Below are 17857 nucleotides of genomic sequence, written 5' to 3'. Positions count from 1 at the left end.
TCTTGATCACCAGAAAAATTCCAAAGAGCTATCAAGTCTTTAATGCCAAGGATCTCAAACCCTGAGCCAAGAGCTGTATAGGTTAAGGAAGTCTAACTTCCTAGGTGTGTACTAAAGCTGTTAACATTGATCCTAGGAGTTGAGGAATCCCAACACTTAGGCATTGTAGAAGCTGCAGTACAAGCCACATTGAGAACTAGGATTTCTTTTGTTTTCTGTTTGATTTCTCTTTTTTTGTTTTTTTTTTATTTAAATTAGAAACAAGCTTACTTCGCATGTCAGTCCCAGCTCCCTCTCCCTCCCCTCCTCTCCCTCTTCCCCCAGCCCCCCAAACCCCCCAACCTATTCCCATTCTACTTCTCCAAAGTCTGTCATATCATCCAGGGCAGGGTCTAGGCCCTCTACCATGAGTCCAGGCTGAAAGGGCATCCCTTCATGTGGAATGGGCTCCCAAAGTCTATTTGGATGCCAGAGATAAGTACTGATTTATTGCCTGAGGAGAACTAGTATTTCTAACTTCATGGGCCATACAAGAACTGTTACAACTGTACTGCTGGTGCATCCAGTACACCAGGACAGTGTAGGATTACTACCCTAGCTGGTAACTCTTGCTAAAGCTAACACATGCTTGTTCCTTCTATTGTTGTTGCACAATACTAAGTGAAATAAATTTGCCAGAAGCTATTATTTGAAGGGTTTCTTTTTGCCAAAATATAATTTCCATTTAGGTAAAGCCAAAGGATCTCCCAGGCAAGTGATTGGAAATATATGTACATATTCCCACTTCACTGGACAATTACTCTCTATATACATTATATCAGTTTTTCTCAAATCAACCATTGTTAATTGTATGTTAAATAATTCCAATCCACAGTTGGTCACAATACAAAGATCAACAATTCATGGGATGTCCAGCCTAAAGTGATATATCTGCAACACAACATGTCAAAAGGGGGATGGAAAGATTTTAAGAGCCAGAGATCCAGGGAGTCTGCACAAGATTGTGTCTCCTAGAAATAATTGGAAAACTTCATCTATGATACTTCAACCACATGACAGCCTAAACAAGACCTGAGCAAGGACAGCCCCAGTAGATATACTAATGTAGAAAGGGGAAATTTCACAAGACTCCATCCCTAGACAAAAATACAAGCAACTGTGGCTACTAAGAGTAGACAAGTTAGTCTTCCCTATAGTTGAGTCCCTTAGTAGTTGAGCCTAATACCAAATGGTCAACTTGGAAATCAAATACACACGTGCAACAGTAAACAGACTCAGTGGGTTTTGTTTATATATCTGTGCATTTACATATTTGTAACAACAGTTAAAGAAAACACAGCCATGAATTTGGTAGGAAAAGAAGGGATAAATGTGAAAATGCCTGGAGGAAAGAAAGGGAAGGGAGAAATGATCCAATTGTATTTTAACTAAATTTAAAACATCAAAAAGTCATCAAATTAATCTTAAACAAATACTTTGAAAATTTAAAAAGAGATTTATAATATTTGGACATGATACCTAAATTAATAACAAAAATATTACAAACAAACAAAAGGATAGTAATAGTCCCTGGGCTACACTTCCTATATCAACGATTTTCATAATCTTATTTTCTTTACATCACATGCTTTCCCCAAATGCTTTTCCATTCCTAATATCTGCTCCTCAGAGTTGTTTTTCTACCATGTACATAGCTCCAGTAATGGACTTGCCTGGGGCAGTAGGGTAATAAAGAAAGACAAGAAGATAGACACACAGACATAGAAATTCTGATATCAGGCTTTCTGGTTTCTCAGATGGAGAAACCACAGTATCCCAGAAAATAAGCAACAGAAAAGAAAAAGAATAGAAGGGGAAATGTAAATAGAAATGAGTACAGAATGGTAGCACATAAGGAAACACTACCTGAAGATACAATAAGAACAAAAGAAAAGAAATTTGGACAACTTAAAATAATTCCAGGTCTTGAGAGGCCAAGGCAGAAAGATGCCTTTAGCCTCAAAGATAGCCCTAAGGCTGGAGGGATAGCTCAGCCATTAAAGGCTAGGCTCACAGCCAAAAATATAAAAGACAGCCCTAAAGAAAAGCAAGCAATAAGGAAAGATATCTAGGTTGCTGTAGAAATGGCTCAGTCATTAAGTACCCACTGCTCTTCTAGACAGTCCATGATTGGTTTCTAGCACCCACAGGGTGGCAGACAACGGCTTCTAATTCCAGTTCCATGGGATTCTGACTCCTTCTTCTGGCCTTCTTGGACACTTCAGACACAAAGGAAATAAACCTGCACGTGGGCAAGATGTTCATTCACAAAAAAATAAATCTTTACGGAAAAGAGAAAAAGAAAGAAACAAGGAAAAAGAAAGAAGAGGAGGGAAGAAAAATATCAGGAGGGAAGAAATAATGTGAGTTTGGGGAAAACAAGACAGCAGGACAGGACAAAGCTAGTTTACAAAATTGAAGTTATATTTTAAATAAGAATAAAAGTAGGCCAAATGATATGGTTCAGTGAATAAAGTTACTTGCCCCCAAATCTGATGACCTAATTTCAGTTCCTGGAACTCACATGCTAGAAAGAGAGAATTCCTGCAAGCTATCTTCTGACCTCTACACGTATGATATGGAATGCATGAACATACATGATCAATAAATATAAAATTTTAAGATAGTAATGGAAAGACAACGAGGCATGGTTACAATATATATTTCTATGTGGTCACTCGCATGATTATAGGTGCAACATGTGTCTGTTTGTTGTCACTTGTCTTGACTCAGACAGATTTCTGTATGTCCTCGCCTTCCTCTATTATTTTCCATTGATTTATCTTTGTCCCAGTACTGTGTTGGTTTTGTTACTGCTTCTTTGTAATATTACTTAAAATTAAGTATAACAGTACCTTTTTCATTTGTTGCTCGGTGTTGTTTTGTGTGACTGAAGTCTTATGGGTACTAAAATGAATTTTAAGACCTTTTTACTACTCTCATAAAGAATGATATTAGAATCTTGATAAGGATTTCATTCTGTAAATTTCATTTGATATGATGGCCATTTTCACAGTATTGATTATTCTACTTCATGAGTATGAAGGTATTTACATATTTTAGTGTCTTCTTCCTTTTCTCTTCAATATTTTCAAAATTTCATTATACAAGTCTTTCATTACCCTGGTTAGGTCTGTTTCAGGTTTGGAGCAGGGCTTTGAAACAATTGTGAATAATATTGTTTCCCTAATTTCTTCAGCATATTTTTATAGGTATGTAGGGCTTAGTTTTGTATCCTGTAATTGTGATGAAAGTGTGTATCAGTTCAGTTTTGAGAGGAATGTTTACCATGTCTTATGTATAGAATTATTCCATTTGGTTAGTTTTGTATCTTTCCATTTTGCTGGAAATTCAAGTTTTGGGAGGAATATTTGCTGTGTCTTATGCATAGAATTATATCGTCTGTAAAGAAGGATAAGTTTACCTCTTCCTTTCATATTTATGTATTTTTATTTTCATCTTTTGTTTTATTGCTTTAGGTAAGAATTTCAATATAACAATAAGAGAGAGTGGAGAAAGTGCCTTGAGATCCCACACTCTCTCACCTCAAGTTAGGACACATTCCTTCCTACCTTCTAGGCTATCTGAGAAAGATATGTCCTCCTCTTAGCTTTGGGAATCACTGAAGTTGCCCATATCACTGCCCTACCCCAGAACTCTCTGTAACTACCCAACAAGTCCTTGTAAGGGACACATTTCTAGAAGATAACTTTACTCAACTTAATTATCAATCATAATTGATGAGGAATGAAAAATATTCTATGAAAAAAATAGACTCAAATCATGTATGACCACCATATAAGCCTTCCAAAGGCTGTTGGAAAGAATACTTCAGAACAATGAGAGACACTGGTAGATATAGAGCTATAAAGTGACATCAGGATGATAAGAGGGGATGACTTTGATACAATACTGTCACAAATGGACAGGATATCTAGAAAGAAAAAAAGAAACATACAAGAAAATATCGGAGTTAAATGTCAGAGACCAAAATGGACACAGCAGATATCTACAGGATAGTCCCTAACACTACAGAACATATTCAAACTGATAAATGTATTAAAGTCAAAATTCTCATGCATTCCTCAACAGAGGCCAGAAATGCAACATCCTCTTCATGGTTAAAGTGCCAGAGAAAATAGAACTGGAGGGAACATTCCTCAACATATTACAGGCCATATATGACAAATTCACACCTTTAAACGAAGAAAAACTTGAACCAACCCTATTAAAATCAGGAACAAAAGACTGCTGTCTTTACTCCTATTTAAAATAGTGCTCAAAGTTCTAGCCAGAGCACAAAACAAGATAATTAAAACAAAAGCATACAGATATGAAAAGAAGCAGTCAAATTATCACTATTTGGAGATGATGTGATACTATAAAAGATGCCAAGGACTCTGCCAGAAAATTCCTAGAACTTACTGCACTTTCCACAAAGTTGCAAGATACAAAATCAACATATAAACAAGCTTTTTAGTTTCAGAATGTTCTATTTGTCTATTGTTGGCATTAATTCATGTGGATTTTGATTGCAGTTTTATTGAATCTGTAAAAAAATGTTGAAAGAATGGAGTTCTATTTAGAGTGCATCTTTTCTAGTACTTTAAGGATTCAGGTTTCACATTAATGTCTTTGACCTGCTTCAAATTGACATTATGTGCAGGGTACTAGAAATGGGTCTAATTCCATTCTACATGTGGACATTGAGTTTCTGTAGACCATTTGTGGAAGAATCTGTCTTTCTTCCAGTGAGCATTTTTGTAGAAAGCCAGGTAGCAATAATTGCATGGATCTGGATCTGAATCTTCAATGCTATGACATTGGCCCAGTTTTCTGCCAGTGCTGTGCTGTTTAACTATTTTGTCTCTACAATATCACCCAAGAAGAGATATGATAGTTATTCCAACATTATTCTTTTTTCTCAATATTTCTTTGTCTATCCAGTGGAGTATTCCCATGCACACATGCATGTGCACATACACACACACACACACACACACTATTCTTTTGATAAATCTTTAGTTCAATATTTATATACACACATATATATTAATTTTTAAATTTGGTTAGGGTGTTTATTGTTGTTGTTACTGCTTTAGAGTTTATGACCTAGTTTGTCATATCTCCAGATCTTTTTGTTTTTCTTCCTTTTTCTTTTTTTCAATTATTTATTTACTTATTTTTGTAGTTTCTCTTAATTAAAAATACATTCTTTTCTTTTCTTTTTGTTTTTCAAGACAGGGTTTCTCTGTGTAGCTTTGGAACCTATCCTGGCACTCACTCTGTAGACCAGGCTGGCCTCTAACTCACAGAGATCTGCCTGCTTCTGCCTCCTGAGTGCTGGGATTAAAGGTATGTACCACCAATGCCCAGCATATATTCTTTTCTTATACAACATATATTTATTACAGTTTACCCTCCCTCTTCTCCTCCTATATGGATGCACTCACTTTCTTTCTCTTATTATAAAAGAGCAGGCTTCCAAGAGATAACAACCAAACATGAAAAAATAAAACTTATGATAAAATAAAAACAATCACATTGTATTTGGACAACGCAACCCAACAGAAGGAAAAGAGCCCCACAAAAAGGCACAAGAATCAGAGATTCACCCAAGCACACAGTCAGGAGTCCCATAAAAATACTGAAATGAAAGCTATAATATATACACAGAGGACCTGGTGCAGACCCATGCTGGCCCTGTACTTGCTACTTCAGTCCCTATGAGTTCATATAAGCTTTGCTTTCCTGGAGACCTCCGTCACCTCTGGTTATTAAACTCTTTCAGCTTCATTTTCTGATGGGTTTTCTGAGTTCTAGGGGGGGAGGGATTTGATGGAAACATTCCATTTAGAGCTATGGATTGCAAGGTCTTTCTCTCTGCTTAATGTCTGGATGTGAGTATTCCCATCTACTGCAAGAGGATGCTTCTCTGATGATGGCTGAGAAAGGCACTGATCTATGAGTATATCACAATATTATTAGGAATTATTTTTGTTACTTTTTCAGAGCAGTAGTATTTGATTTTACCCTGTGTCTCTGGGATATCTAGTCTCTGATTCTTAGTCACATAAGCAGTATTGGGTGTGGGTTCCATCTCATGTAGTGGGCCTTAAATAAAATTAGGCATTGGTTTTTGCGACGATTGCCCTAGCGTATTTTTCAGGGAGGATAGAGTGTAGATCAAAGGGTCTATGGATGGGTTGGTGTTTACATTTCTCTTTTGGTAGCCTGCAGAGTACCTTCCTGCACCAAAGACACTATAATATAGGGATAATGGTACATAGGCATAAGCTTGATATTTCCATGTTCAATGAGTTGTATGGGTTTTATCTTCAGCAGTGGGGTCTTGCCATCAGTTTGGAGAGAGCAACCTATTAATCTTGGCAATAGCCTTGTGTGCTTGGGCACTTCCATGGACCCTCTTTGGCCAACAACTCAATTGAATGTAACCAACTCTCAGTACTGGAAGCTTCATTTGGTGACAAGAGCTGACAATTGGACCTCCATCTCCCTCATTATTTGGATAATTTATTAGGATTACCTTCATATATTTTAGGAAGCTGCCACTGCACTGGGTTTTCAGACCATCCCTCAAATGTTCCCCAATTCTAGGTTTCTCTTCCTGCATTCCCTCCTTCAATGCTGTATCCTCTCACCCTCCCCACATAACCCTCCCATTTCAGCACCCCATCCCCAGTCCACCCATAAAATCTATTTTATTTCCCCTCCTATAAAGATCCATGTGTTATCCCTAGTCTTTTTCTTTATTCCTAACTTCTCTGGGTCTATGGATTGTAGCTCATTTATAATTTACTTAACAGCTAATGTCCACAATATAAACGAATACATACCACATTTATCTTTCTGGGTCTGGATTATCTCACTCGGGATTATTTATTTCTAGTTCCAACCATTTGTCTTCAAAATTTCTGACATCATTTTTTAACAGCTGAAAATACCTCATTGTGTATATGCACCACATTTTCTTTATCCATTCTTGAGTCAAGTTTCTGACTGTCATGAATAGAGCAGCAATGAACACAGCTGAGCAAGTGTCCTTTAGGTATATGTCCAAGAATTATATAACAGGATCATGAAGTCTAATGATTTCCATCTTTCTAAGTAACTGCTATATTGATTTCCAAAGTGACTGTACAACTTTATGCTCCCACCAGCAATGGTGGAGTGTTTCCCTTGTTCCAAATCCTTGCCAGAATGAGCTACCAATTGTGTTATTGATCTTAACCATTCTGAAATGTGTAAGATGAAATCTCAAAGAAAGGTTAGATTTGCATTTACCTGCTGTCTAAGGATGTTGAACATTTCTTTAAGTGAGTGTTTCTCAGCCATTTGAGACTCCTCAATTTAAAATTTTCTCTTTAGATCTGTACCTCATTTTTAAATTGGATTATTTGAGGATTTTTTGGCACCTAGTCTCTTGAGTTATTTATATATTTTGGATATTAGCCTTCTATTGAATGGGGACTTGGAAAATTTTTTTCTATTCTATAGACTAGTACAGTGTCATTTGCCTCACAGAAGCTTTTCAGTTTCATAAGGTCCTATTTATTAATAGTTGATCTTAGTACCTGCACTATCCACATTCTGTTCAGGAAGTTGTCTCCTGTGATAATTCATTCAAAGCTGCTCCCTACTTTGTCTTTTACCAGGTTCAGTGTATCTGATTTTATGTTGAGGTGTTTGATCCATTTGGATTTGAGTTTTGTACATGGTAATAGTTATAAATCTATTTGTTTTCTTCTACATGAAGACATCCACTTTCCCCAGAAGCATTTGTTGAAGATATTGTCTTTTATTTCAGTGTCTAATTTTGTCTTCATTGCCAAAAAGCGGGTATCCCATAGGTGTGGGTTTATGTCTAGGTCTTCAATTCAGTTCCATTAATCAACATGTCTGTTTTTGTGTACCACCATGTTGTTTTTTATTGCTATAACTCTGTAGTACAACTTTAAATCTGGGATGGAGATAGCTCCAGCAGTTCTTTTATTAGTCAGGATTGATTTTTTAGCAATCCTGTCTTGTTTTGAAGTTTAGGATTTTTGTTTGATTCCATATGTTTTTCATACTGTCTTCTTTTTCAGTACTTTCCAAAAAATTACAATGACACCAAAAGAAGATAAAACCCAGATCAAATGGTATTACCCACACTTGGAAATATGTGAGATATTGTGTATCTTGGCATTTAGTCAATGGTTGGAAAATTGGAATCTGTTGGTTAAAATGAGGGTTGAATATTATATATAAATATACATGTAAATATATAATAACTTATCCTTATTTGTCTGGATTCTAGAATCACTGCCAAGTTGTGTAGAATCAATTTAAATTAAACAAATTAGATCTCAAATTCTGGTACTAGGAAGACAGCTCAGTTGATAGAGTCCTTGTGCAAGTGTGAGAGAATAGGTTCAGACTCCCTTGAACAATATAAAAGTCAAGTGGATATTGTACATCTTAAATCCCAGCACTGAGGGGCAGAGGACAGAGATAGGCAGATTTAAGGAACTCACTTAGTCAGCCAGTTTAAACATAACAGCAAATTGCAAGTTCAACAAGAGATACTGCCTCAAAAAAAAGTGGAAAGGGGATTGAAGAAGACAACATAGCATCTCTACATGCTCCCATACAGAAGACCATACCAGCTCAGATACTTATGTACATTACATGTACACACGCACACACACACACACACACACACACACACACACACACACACACACACACATACACACCATGGACACAAAGAACAAGAGTTGGTAGTATCCAAGTTTGATATTAAGCTACAATTTATCTTTTATTACCTTCAAACATTTTGAATATTGCTTGTTCTGATCCTTCCAAATTTCTTGTTAGAATCTACCGTATGACATTCATTATTATTGTTTAATTTTGATTTTTGTTCTTTATATTAGATGGTTTCCGAAAGACGACTACTGCACTGCCAAGTGAAAATAACAGCAATGAGAAGAAAATACCTATGGAATTTCAGCATCCACTCTTCAAAAAAGGAGGATCCTGTCTTCTTGAAAACATTAAGCGGAAGGTAGGAAGGGAACCTCTGTCTTATACTTTTCTCTAGGATTTAGTGTAGCATTCAGTTCTTACTTACTCTAAATATTTCATGATTTCTCTTAGGATGAAGCTACTGGAACTGGGAACTGGTGGCTAGACACATTTTTGGGTTCCTGTAAACATAATGTTTAGGTATTAGTTTACCCCTAAAATTTGTGCTCTATTTTATTTTCCTGTGTCTTTTTTACATGTAGATATTTATACAATATTTTAGGAAATAAGCAGAGGAGGCTAGGATAGATTATGGAATAGGAACTTGAATGTTGAATACTAAAGAAAATAACTGCAGATTTTATCTGCCTCAAACTCACAGTGATCCATCTGCCTCTTTCTCCCAATTGCTGGGAATAAAGGTGTGCGCTACCACATACAGCTTAACTCTATCCTTTGAATATGATTCTATTTAGTTACATCCATTTTTCTTCAAACAACAAAACTTCATTCTTCTTTGAAGTTGAAAAGAACTCCCATTGTGCATATATGCAATAGTTTCTGTTGCTGCACACCTAGTTGGCTTCCATAAGTTAACTATTATGAACAGGGCTGAAAATGACATCCATTCAGAGATATCTCTGTAATATATTGACTTTAGATAAATCACAATGATTGATTTTTTCACTTAATATTCATTTTTTGATTTAAATTTTATTTTATACATTTTAATTAAAACAAAAGTATATTTCTTATACCTATCCCTTTCCACGTTCTCTCTCTCCAACCCCTTCTTCCATGACCCTTTGCCCACTCTCCAACTGATGACCTTTTATTTATTACTGTTACACACACACACACACACACAAATGCGTGCTTATATTTGCACAAATACATAAATATAGCATTCTAAATCCATTTTCATTGTTTGTGGGTATGTGATTTCACTACTGACCACTTCGTATGGGTTAACCAATTAGGAAACTCATCACTGGGAGAGAGTAATTCTCTCTCTCAGTAGTTGCTAGGTACCTATAGTTCTTTGCTAGGGATGGGGCTCCATGAAAGTTCTTTCTTGGACACTGGCATGTCTATCCATATTGTCATTTATTCTATTAATGATGCTGTTTTTGTTTTTGTTTGGGTTTTTTGTTGTTTGTTTGGAGAGACTATTTCACAGCAGACTTCCTGATAATCCGCTTCTTAAAAATCTTTCTGCAACTTCTTCTGTGATGTTCCCTGAACTATAGATGCAGGAGCTGTGATGTAATATATACTTTGAAGCTGCATTTCCCACAATCCATTGATCTCTGCATTGTGCCCATTTTCTGTTATGCTTTCTGTTTTCTGTAAAGAAAACATTCTTGATGAGTGGTGATAGCTGTGGGTATAAGGATAAGATTTAAAATGTAGTAAGGAATTATGCTGGTCTTGCAAAATGCAAATAGTAGATAATATTCTAAATCCCATGAACTCACTAGCCCACGATGTTGGTTGGTTTCTAGAACCAAGCATGATTTCCCTCCTTTTGAACAGACAGACCTTAAATCCAATTAGGCAGTTGTTGGTTGTCACTCATTCAAAAGCCTAGTTCATTTCCATGTAGCTTCCATAGTGTCAGAAATTACTATGCATCTGAGTTAGGTCAGGCAAGGGGACCTTGTTAATGAAGAGTTCATGGCCACAGGTCTAGAAATAGGCTCATCAGTTTGCAGATGGCATATGGTTAGGGGAAGTAGAGAAAGAGAAGTGACTTACACAGGAAATGTAGCTTTTACACAGAGGTCAAGGCTTTGAGCTAGGTTCTTGTATTTCTGTCTGTTCGTTAGTCAGACCAGGAGTCTATCAATCTGGTATATCTTCTCAAAGAGTCAGCTCTTGGATTTGTTGATTCTTTGCATTATTTTATTTGTTTGTATTTCATTACTTTCCTTTGATTTTTATTATTTCTTGCCATTGACTGCATTTGGATGTGGTTTGTCCTTGCTTTTCCACATTTTTGGTTGCATCATTAAGTCAATTATTTGTGCTTTTTCTAATTTGTTAATGCAGTCATTTGGAGGGATAAATTCCCCTCATAGGACTTCTAATGTGTCCTGAATGCTATGCTGCACTGTGTTTTCATTTTCATTTAATTCCATAAATGTTTTTATTTGTGTCTTGATTTTGTCTTTGATCCAGTGATCATTCAGTAATGAGTTGTTTAATTTTCAAATCTCCAGGAGTTTGTATATTTACAAGAGATTGTAAGACTTATTTCGTGTCCCAAGTTGTGGCCTTTTTAAGAAAAGTTTCTATGTGCTACTGAGTATCCTGTATGTTCTTTGGTGTTGGGGGTAATATTCTGTAGGTATCTATTGAGTCTATTTGATGTATGATGTCATGTATTTCTCATTATTGGAGGGTTATCCAGATGACCTGCTGTTGGAAAAAGAGAGCTATTGGAATCATCTACAATTGTGGTTGTTATTAATCTGTGTCACTGATCTTGATCATACACATTTTATGAAATTGGTGCACTAGAGTTTGGTGTACATATGTTTGGAATTGTATGCCATTTTGATTGATCGTTCCCTTGATTTGAATGATGTGTCCTTTGTCTCTTCTGATCAATTTTACTTTGACATCTACTTTAGCAGACATTAAGTTTGCAACACCTGCTTGCTCCCTGGCACCACTAGTTTTCAGCACATTTTCCCCATCCCCTCACTTTAAGATGGTTCCCATTTTTAAACCAAAATGAGTTACTTGTAGACAACAGAAATATGAATTTTGTTACTTAATCCATTAAGCAATTCCATGCCTCTTGATTGTACAATTAAGGCCATTGATATTTAAATATTATTGGAAGATGCATGCTGATTGCATTCTTTTTGTGTGTGTATTCTTAATTGTACTGTGTCTCAGTAATTATATCTCTATGTATTTTCTTTCTATGGTGTTTCAGCTATGCTTAATCCCCTCTTCAGCTTAAAGTACTGTTTCCAATATTCTAATATACTCTGTACTCCTGGCTTAATGAATATGAATTCTCTTAGGTTGTTTATATGGTAGATTTGTTTTTCTTTCTCCCTCGATTATGACAGATAGCTTTCCTGGATACTCTAGTATAGATTGGTATCTGTGTTTCTTTAGAACTTGAATTACATTATTTCAACCTTTTCTTGCTTTCAAAGTTTCCATTGAGAAATCAACTGCTATTCTGATGGATTTTTCTGTATATGTGATGCATAGATTTTCTCTTGCTGCTTTCTGTGCCTTTTTGTTCTGTATATTTTCTGTTTTAATTATTATGCATAAAACCAATGACAGAGGTTTTTTCTGTTCCATTTGCTTAGGGAAAAAAAAGAATTTCCACCCTTTCACCTTAAGAATTGTCATTTGTTTGGAAGCAAGAAATCAATAAATCTTGCTTTTAACCTAATCTTTTAGTCTTTGCATTTTTCCCAGGGAGTTAATACCCTTCATAATCAAGAGTTATTGTTGAAAGATGTGTGTTAATTCCTAATATTTTATTGTTTTGTGGTTTGGGGCTTTTCTTATTCCTCTACCTATTATACAAATGTCGTTTATTTTTCCTGTGGCCCTATGAATGTCTTCCTTTTTATTCCAAAGGACTCTCTGAAGTATCTTCAATAGAACTGGCTTAGTCATGAATGCCTTTAGATTGATTTTATCATGAAAAGGTTTCCTTTTCTTTTAAATTTTTACAAATAGTTTTGCTCCATGCAATATTTTGGGATGGTAGTTGTCTTTCAGAACTTGAGCTATATCATCTCCTGGTTTTTAGATTTTTTCCCCACTGCTACTGTTACTCTCACAAGTCTGTATTTGTAGGTGATATCTCTTGTGCTTCTTTCTTTTTGGTGTCTGTAGTTAGTGTTTCAGTTGAAATGTAGTTCTTTCTTGACCATTTTCTGTTTGTTTCTTAAATGCTTCCTATATCTAGATTGTCATCTCTTTTCAAAACTCTGGGAATTTTTCTGCAGTGATTTTTCTGAAAACATTTACTATACCTTCAAAATCAAAATTTCTTCCTCTTTATACTAACAATTCTTAGATTTGATGTTATCTTACATGATATATATCCTGAGTGTGTCAGCCATACTTTTGGACTAATTCATCTGGGACCTTTTTGGAATATTCTAATTCCTCCACTTAATTTAAAGCACAAGTACTATATCCTGTCTTTGAAACATTCTGCTGTTGTCATTCTATAGATATTTTCATTTAGTTTGCATTTTTCTTTTCCAATATTTCAGTTTTGTTTTTCTTCAATGTTGCTATAGTTGGATTCTTTTTCATAAGTTATATTTACTTTATTATTTCCTTGAACTATTTGAGTCCTATTAGAATTCCTTCAGTTTGTCTTCCTTAGTTTCTTTGAGCATATTTTAACCATATTTTTGAGTCACCTAACTGAAATTTCATGTAACTAATTCTTATTATTTCAGGGGCAATTTTTGGTCATTATAAGTGGAGCTATGTAGTTATATGGTTGAGGTATTGTTTTTATCTGCAAGACTGCTAATGAGGACTCCAGATTTGATCATTAGTATCCCCCTGAAGTTACAATATTGCCTAAAAACACACTATCAAATGATAGGCTTTCAATAGCAGTATTGTATTAGCCAAATAAAAAGTTATTCATTCAGGCACAATGATTGTTTTAGGAACTATGGGGACACAGATATTAGTGTGTGTACTAACATATTGGTTGCTTTTTATATAGGTGGAAAGAAAAATAAACAAGTAACAACAGTAATAGCAACAGAAAGAATTCAGGTTAAGAGTAGTAATGTTTTATGTTTGTTTAAGGAAACATGAGGAGAAAATATATGCAAAAGGAACAAGAAGTCTTACTAAAGCTTAATTGAGAAACTAGATATGCAAACCTTGCCAGCCTATGTTCTTTGGGAAAGGGCATTCTAAAAAGAAAGACTAGGGAAGGGGAGTGGGAGACAGAATATGAATGAGGATAAATATGGGGCAGAAAGTTTGTTGCTTGCCTCCCAGAAGTCTGACTTACACTAGCCATCTTGTTATTGCTTCTACGCTTTCTTCCTTAAGATGAGGTTATTCTGGACAGTGGGGATGGCTTCGAGGGTGGAGTCTCAGATGCTGGTAATATTTCTGTGCAGTTCTCAGGTATCAGGTTACTAATGTTGTACTCATTTGGGTGGGGTTGCTTCTATTATCTGGTGAGTGGCTTAGGGCCTATACTGCTCACTAGCAAAAGTCAAATCCATTTTAGCTTCTGCCTTGCTGATTTCTGACTCAAATGCTTTTCCCTCTAGTCTGGTGGAATTCTCCTAGACCAAGTTCAGCATGTAGTGTTGTGTCATTTACTCTGAGCTTCCTGATGGGTACAGTTCATATAAATACACACCGGCCATGGCATTACCTCCACAAGTGTCTTTTTGAAATGGCTTCATGCAGCTGTTCTCATCTGAGACCGTTTCTGACACTCCAGTAACCACTTGGCACCGAACAGCCCCATTTGGAGGCACTGGTATGTTTAAGCACTACTGTTTACCTCTCAGACCCATGAACCCACTCACGCTGTGTGCCTGCTTCACTGAACCTGTGTCTCTGTACTGAAAACACAAGTCTCCTTTTGACACTAAATTTTGAAGAAAAAAATTTACACAGTAGAGTGTGTTAAGTAAAATTATCCCTCAGGGGTGCAAGAGAAATAAAGCTCAGAGGGAGAGAGAGAGGGAGAGAGAGAGAAAGAAAATAAATAAATAAATTTGTTATCACTGGACCTACCTTATAAAAAATTAAAGGATGTTCCAGGACAATGGATGACACCTAAAATAGCCACAAAATTAAAATCCTCACTATAGTATAGGTGTTAATCCTCCATAGCCATGGAGATCAATTTTAATTTTCATATCATAGACATTAACATATCCTATACAAACAAATGTGTTTTATTCTCCCCCCAAAAATTAATAATATGAGTGGTCATACGAAAAATGGATTTTTAAAAATAGACCAAATTTTGTTTTTCTTATACCAAATTGAAACAGCCTTCGTTTTAGTTGTAGTGATCTTGGAATGACAGTTTCTATTCTAGGAGGAAGAAAAGTGAAAACCAATGCAACCCTGAGCCATTTTTCAATCCCACTGAAAAGGGTGTCATGTTCAGACATCACTGATTCTACTGAGCACTTAATTTACTTGATCTAATTAAGAATAATTTTAAGACATATGACCTGAGGAGTATTTAATTTGGGATTAAAACCTCTACATGGGGAACTGTGATTCTCATATCTCATTAGTGAGTGAAACTAATAATATGTAAAAGAGATATCATATTTTTATTTTAATTTCTTATGGCCGAAAAAAGACACATTTTTGTAGCAGTGGCTTGGTAGCTTTTATTCCACTAGTTTGGTGAATATTACAGAAAGGATACATATTATCTGAAGAGGAGATGCCTAGTTTATGAGCTATCCAGGGGGCAGGTAATTTGTTTTTCATCACAGAATCAAAAGAGAGACCTGGCTCATTGCTAATATAATTGCTCCCTCTTCTTAATCCTGATAAAACATACTATCTGCACTGCTCATTTCCAGTTTGCTACATACCGCTTTTCATGACCATCATTTTTTAATTTTATATGTCCAATTTCTTTCCAGTCTGTTAATTATAAAGCAGTGTTTCACAGATCAGTTTATTCTTCAGACACATTTACAGCAGGTAAAACAAGGTGTATTCTATTCACAATTTTGAACTTTTACTTTGAGGGACCAGAAGCCTCCAGTTCCTATTTGTAGCAGTGGTATGATATAAAACTTCAATTTAGAATTACTGATAAGGCTTTATTCTGTTAAATGTTTGTTTTTATTGATTCTCTCACCTTTATTAAAAAGTTTTAGTAAGCTTTTGTTATACCCATATTGTGATATTCTGAATGAATGAACCTTTATAAAGTTCTGTTAACTATGGCGATAATGCATTTAGACCTTTGGAAACAATACACAGTCAAATCATTGAAGCTGTTCTAAGCACCAACTGCAAAATTAATTTTCACATTATTATAGAATTATTATGCATTAAGTTGTATAACCATAGTATGTTATTTCATTTCATTAAAAAAACAATAGTTTAAGATGTTCACACACAGCAGGCCAAAAGCGAATGTGTAGTCTACTGTGGGTTATTTCTGACAGTTAATCACATTGCAGATTATTCACAAGATAAAACTACTTCCTGATAATTCTCATAATCACTCCCAGCAGGAAAAGGAGGGAAAGGTTCAGAGTTCAACTCCAAGCAGAACGAGATGCATGTATAACAGAATGTTTCTAAATTATAGTGTGTCAAAGTCACATATAATGATATATACTGTGCTTAGTTATGTTACAGTACTTACTATATATTTTATTTTGTTGTCCCAGTAAGGTATTGTCATTTTGACAGGGACAGAATTTCTGCCATTTGCAAATAGGGTTTTTGTTTTTTTTTCTTTCTTTGCTGGAGGTGGTGAGGCATTTTCTCCCCTCTCCCTTCTTCAGCCTCTAGAGTGCTGGTACTATAGATGTGTGCCAATACAGTTATGATATATTCATATATGCATGAGTACATATATGTATGTAATGTGTCTGATATATAATACATATGTGTGTATATATTCTGAGTTTATTGAAAGTCTTCTATGTGTAAGGTATTCTTCTTGAAATCAGGAAGAAGTATAGTCAGAAACTATATATTTTCATTTCTTATTTAATTTTTCAATGTGTGGGTATTTTGCCTGCATGTCTACCTACCATGAACACGTAGTTCTTACAGAGACCAGAAGAGGGTGTCCTATCCCCTGAGACTTGATTTACAGAATAACCTGGGTCCTCCGGAAGAGCAGCCAGTACTATGAACTGATGAAATATCTTTCCAGCCTCCTAATCTTTCAGGAGCTTTCATGTTAGTGGAAGCATAATAATGTATGCAATAACGATAATATGAAGCATGCACAGTGTAATACTGTAATTGAAGTACATTTACAGAATTGGATGCCCTTCTTCCCATTAGTCATGCTTTTTTTCCTTTCTCATTAGTGCTCATAACAGATAGTTAATGGTTTGACAACTTTTTAACCAGCGTGACTGTACTGTTCCTTCTTTAGGTGCCAACAATAAAAATTGAAGATTCCAGCCTCTTCTCTAATGAGCTTCAGAAAATTCAGACTGAAATGAAAGAGCTGAAAGACATGCAGAACAACATGGATGCCAGATACGAACAAATGAAACAGTGGGTGTTAATCTGTTTCCTAGCACTTGATTCCAGGGTGTTAAGACTGATTATTTCAGAGTTCTGAAACTCCACTCTTACTTTACATTGAACTTTTTAGTGTGATGTCTTCTAAGTAAAAACACAACACTGAGTCAAATTATTTAGTTCTCGAATTGCTAATAATGAGCCAGTAGCTCAATTATAACCGAAACTATTTGATTGTCTGTACAGATTAGAAGTATAATATAAGACAACAGAAATATGAGTACTAAGCTGGAGAGAAATTTCCATTTTAACTAAGAAAGAAAACTAGAAAAGGTCGTTAAATGTATACGCTCTCTAAGTACTCTGACATACATGCCTAATGCATTTACCTATTCTTCCTTCATTCTTTTTTATTTCAGTTTGGCCTATTTAGCCTATGAAATAATTTCTTTAAAATATTCTTCAGCATTTTATAAGGCACCATTATGAATCCATAATACAACCATGCAATGTCTCTGACAGTAAGACTTTTACCCAGGCAGTAATATTGTAAGGTAAATTTTAA

General features: G+C 35.4%; 1 protein-coding gene across 1 annotated transcript in view; it reads left to right on the top strand.

Annotated features, from left to right (window-relative positions):
• The window catches only part of LOC101837990 (heat shock factor protein 3-like), a 62349-nt gene that overhangs the window by 18762 nt on the left and 25730 nt on the right, over nt 1–17857 (top strand). Inside the window, exons 3-4 of the mRNA XM_005081149.1 lie at nt 8979–9109; nt 17201–17325. Of these exons, the coding sequence (XP_005081206.1) occupies nt 8979–9109; nt 17201–17325 (256 nt within the window). The remainder of the gene's footprint in view (nt 1–8978; nt 9110–17200; nt 17326–17857) is intronic.

The sequence above is a fragment of the Mesocricetus auratus genome, unplaced genomic scaffold, assembly GCF_017639785.1.
Source record: "Mesocricetus auratus isolate SY011 unplaced genomic scaffold, BCM_Maur_2.0 Super-Scaffold_100003, whole genome shotgun sequence".
Taxonomy (NCBI): domain Eukaryota; kingdom Metazoa; phylum Chordata; class Mammalia; order Rodentia; family Cricetidae; genus Mesocricetus; species Mesocricetus auratus.
Note: the sequence above shows the minus strand (reverse complement) of the source record. Positions and strands in the feature narration are given on the sequence as shown.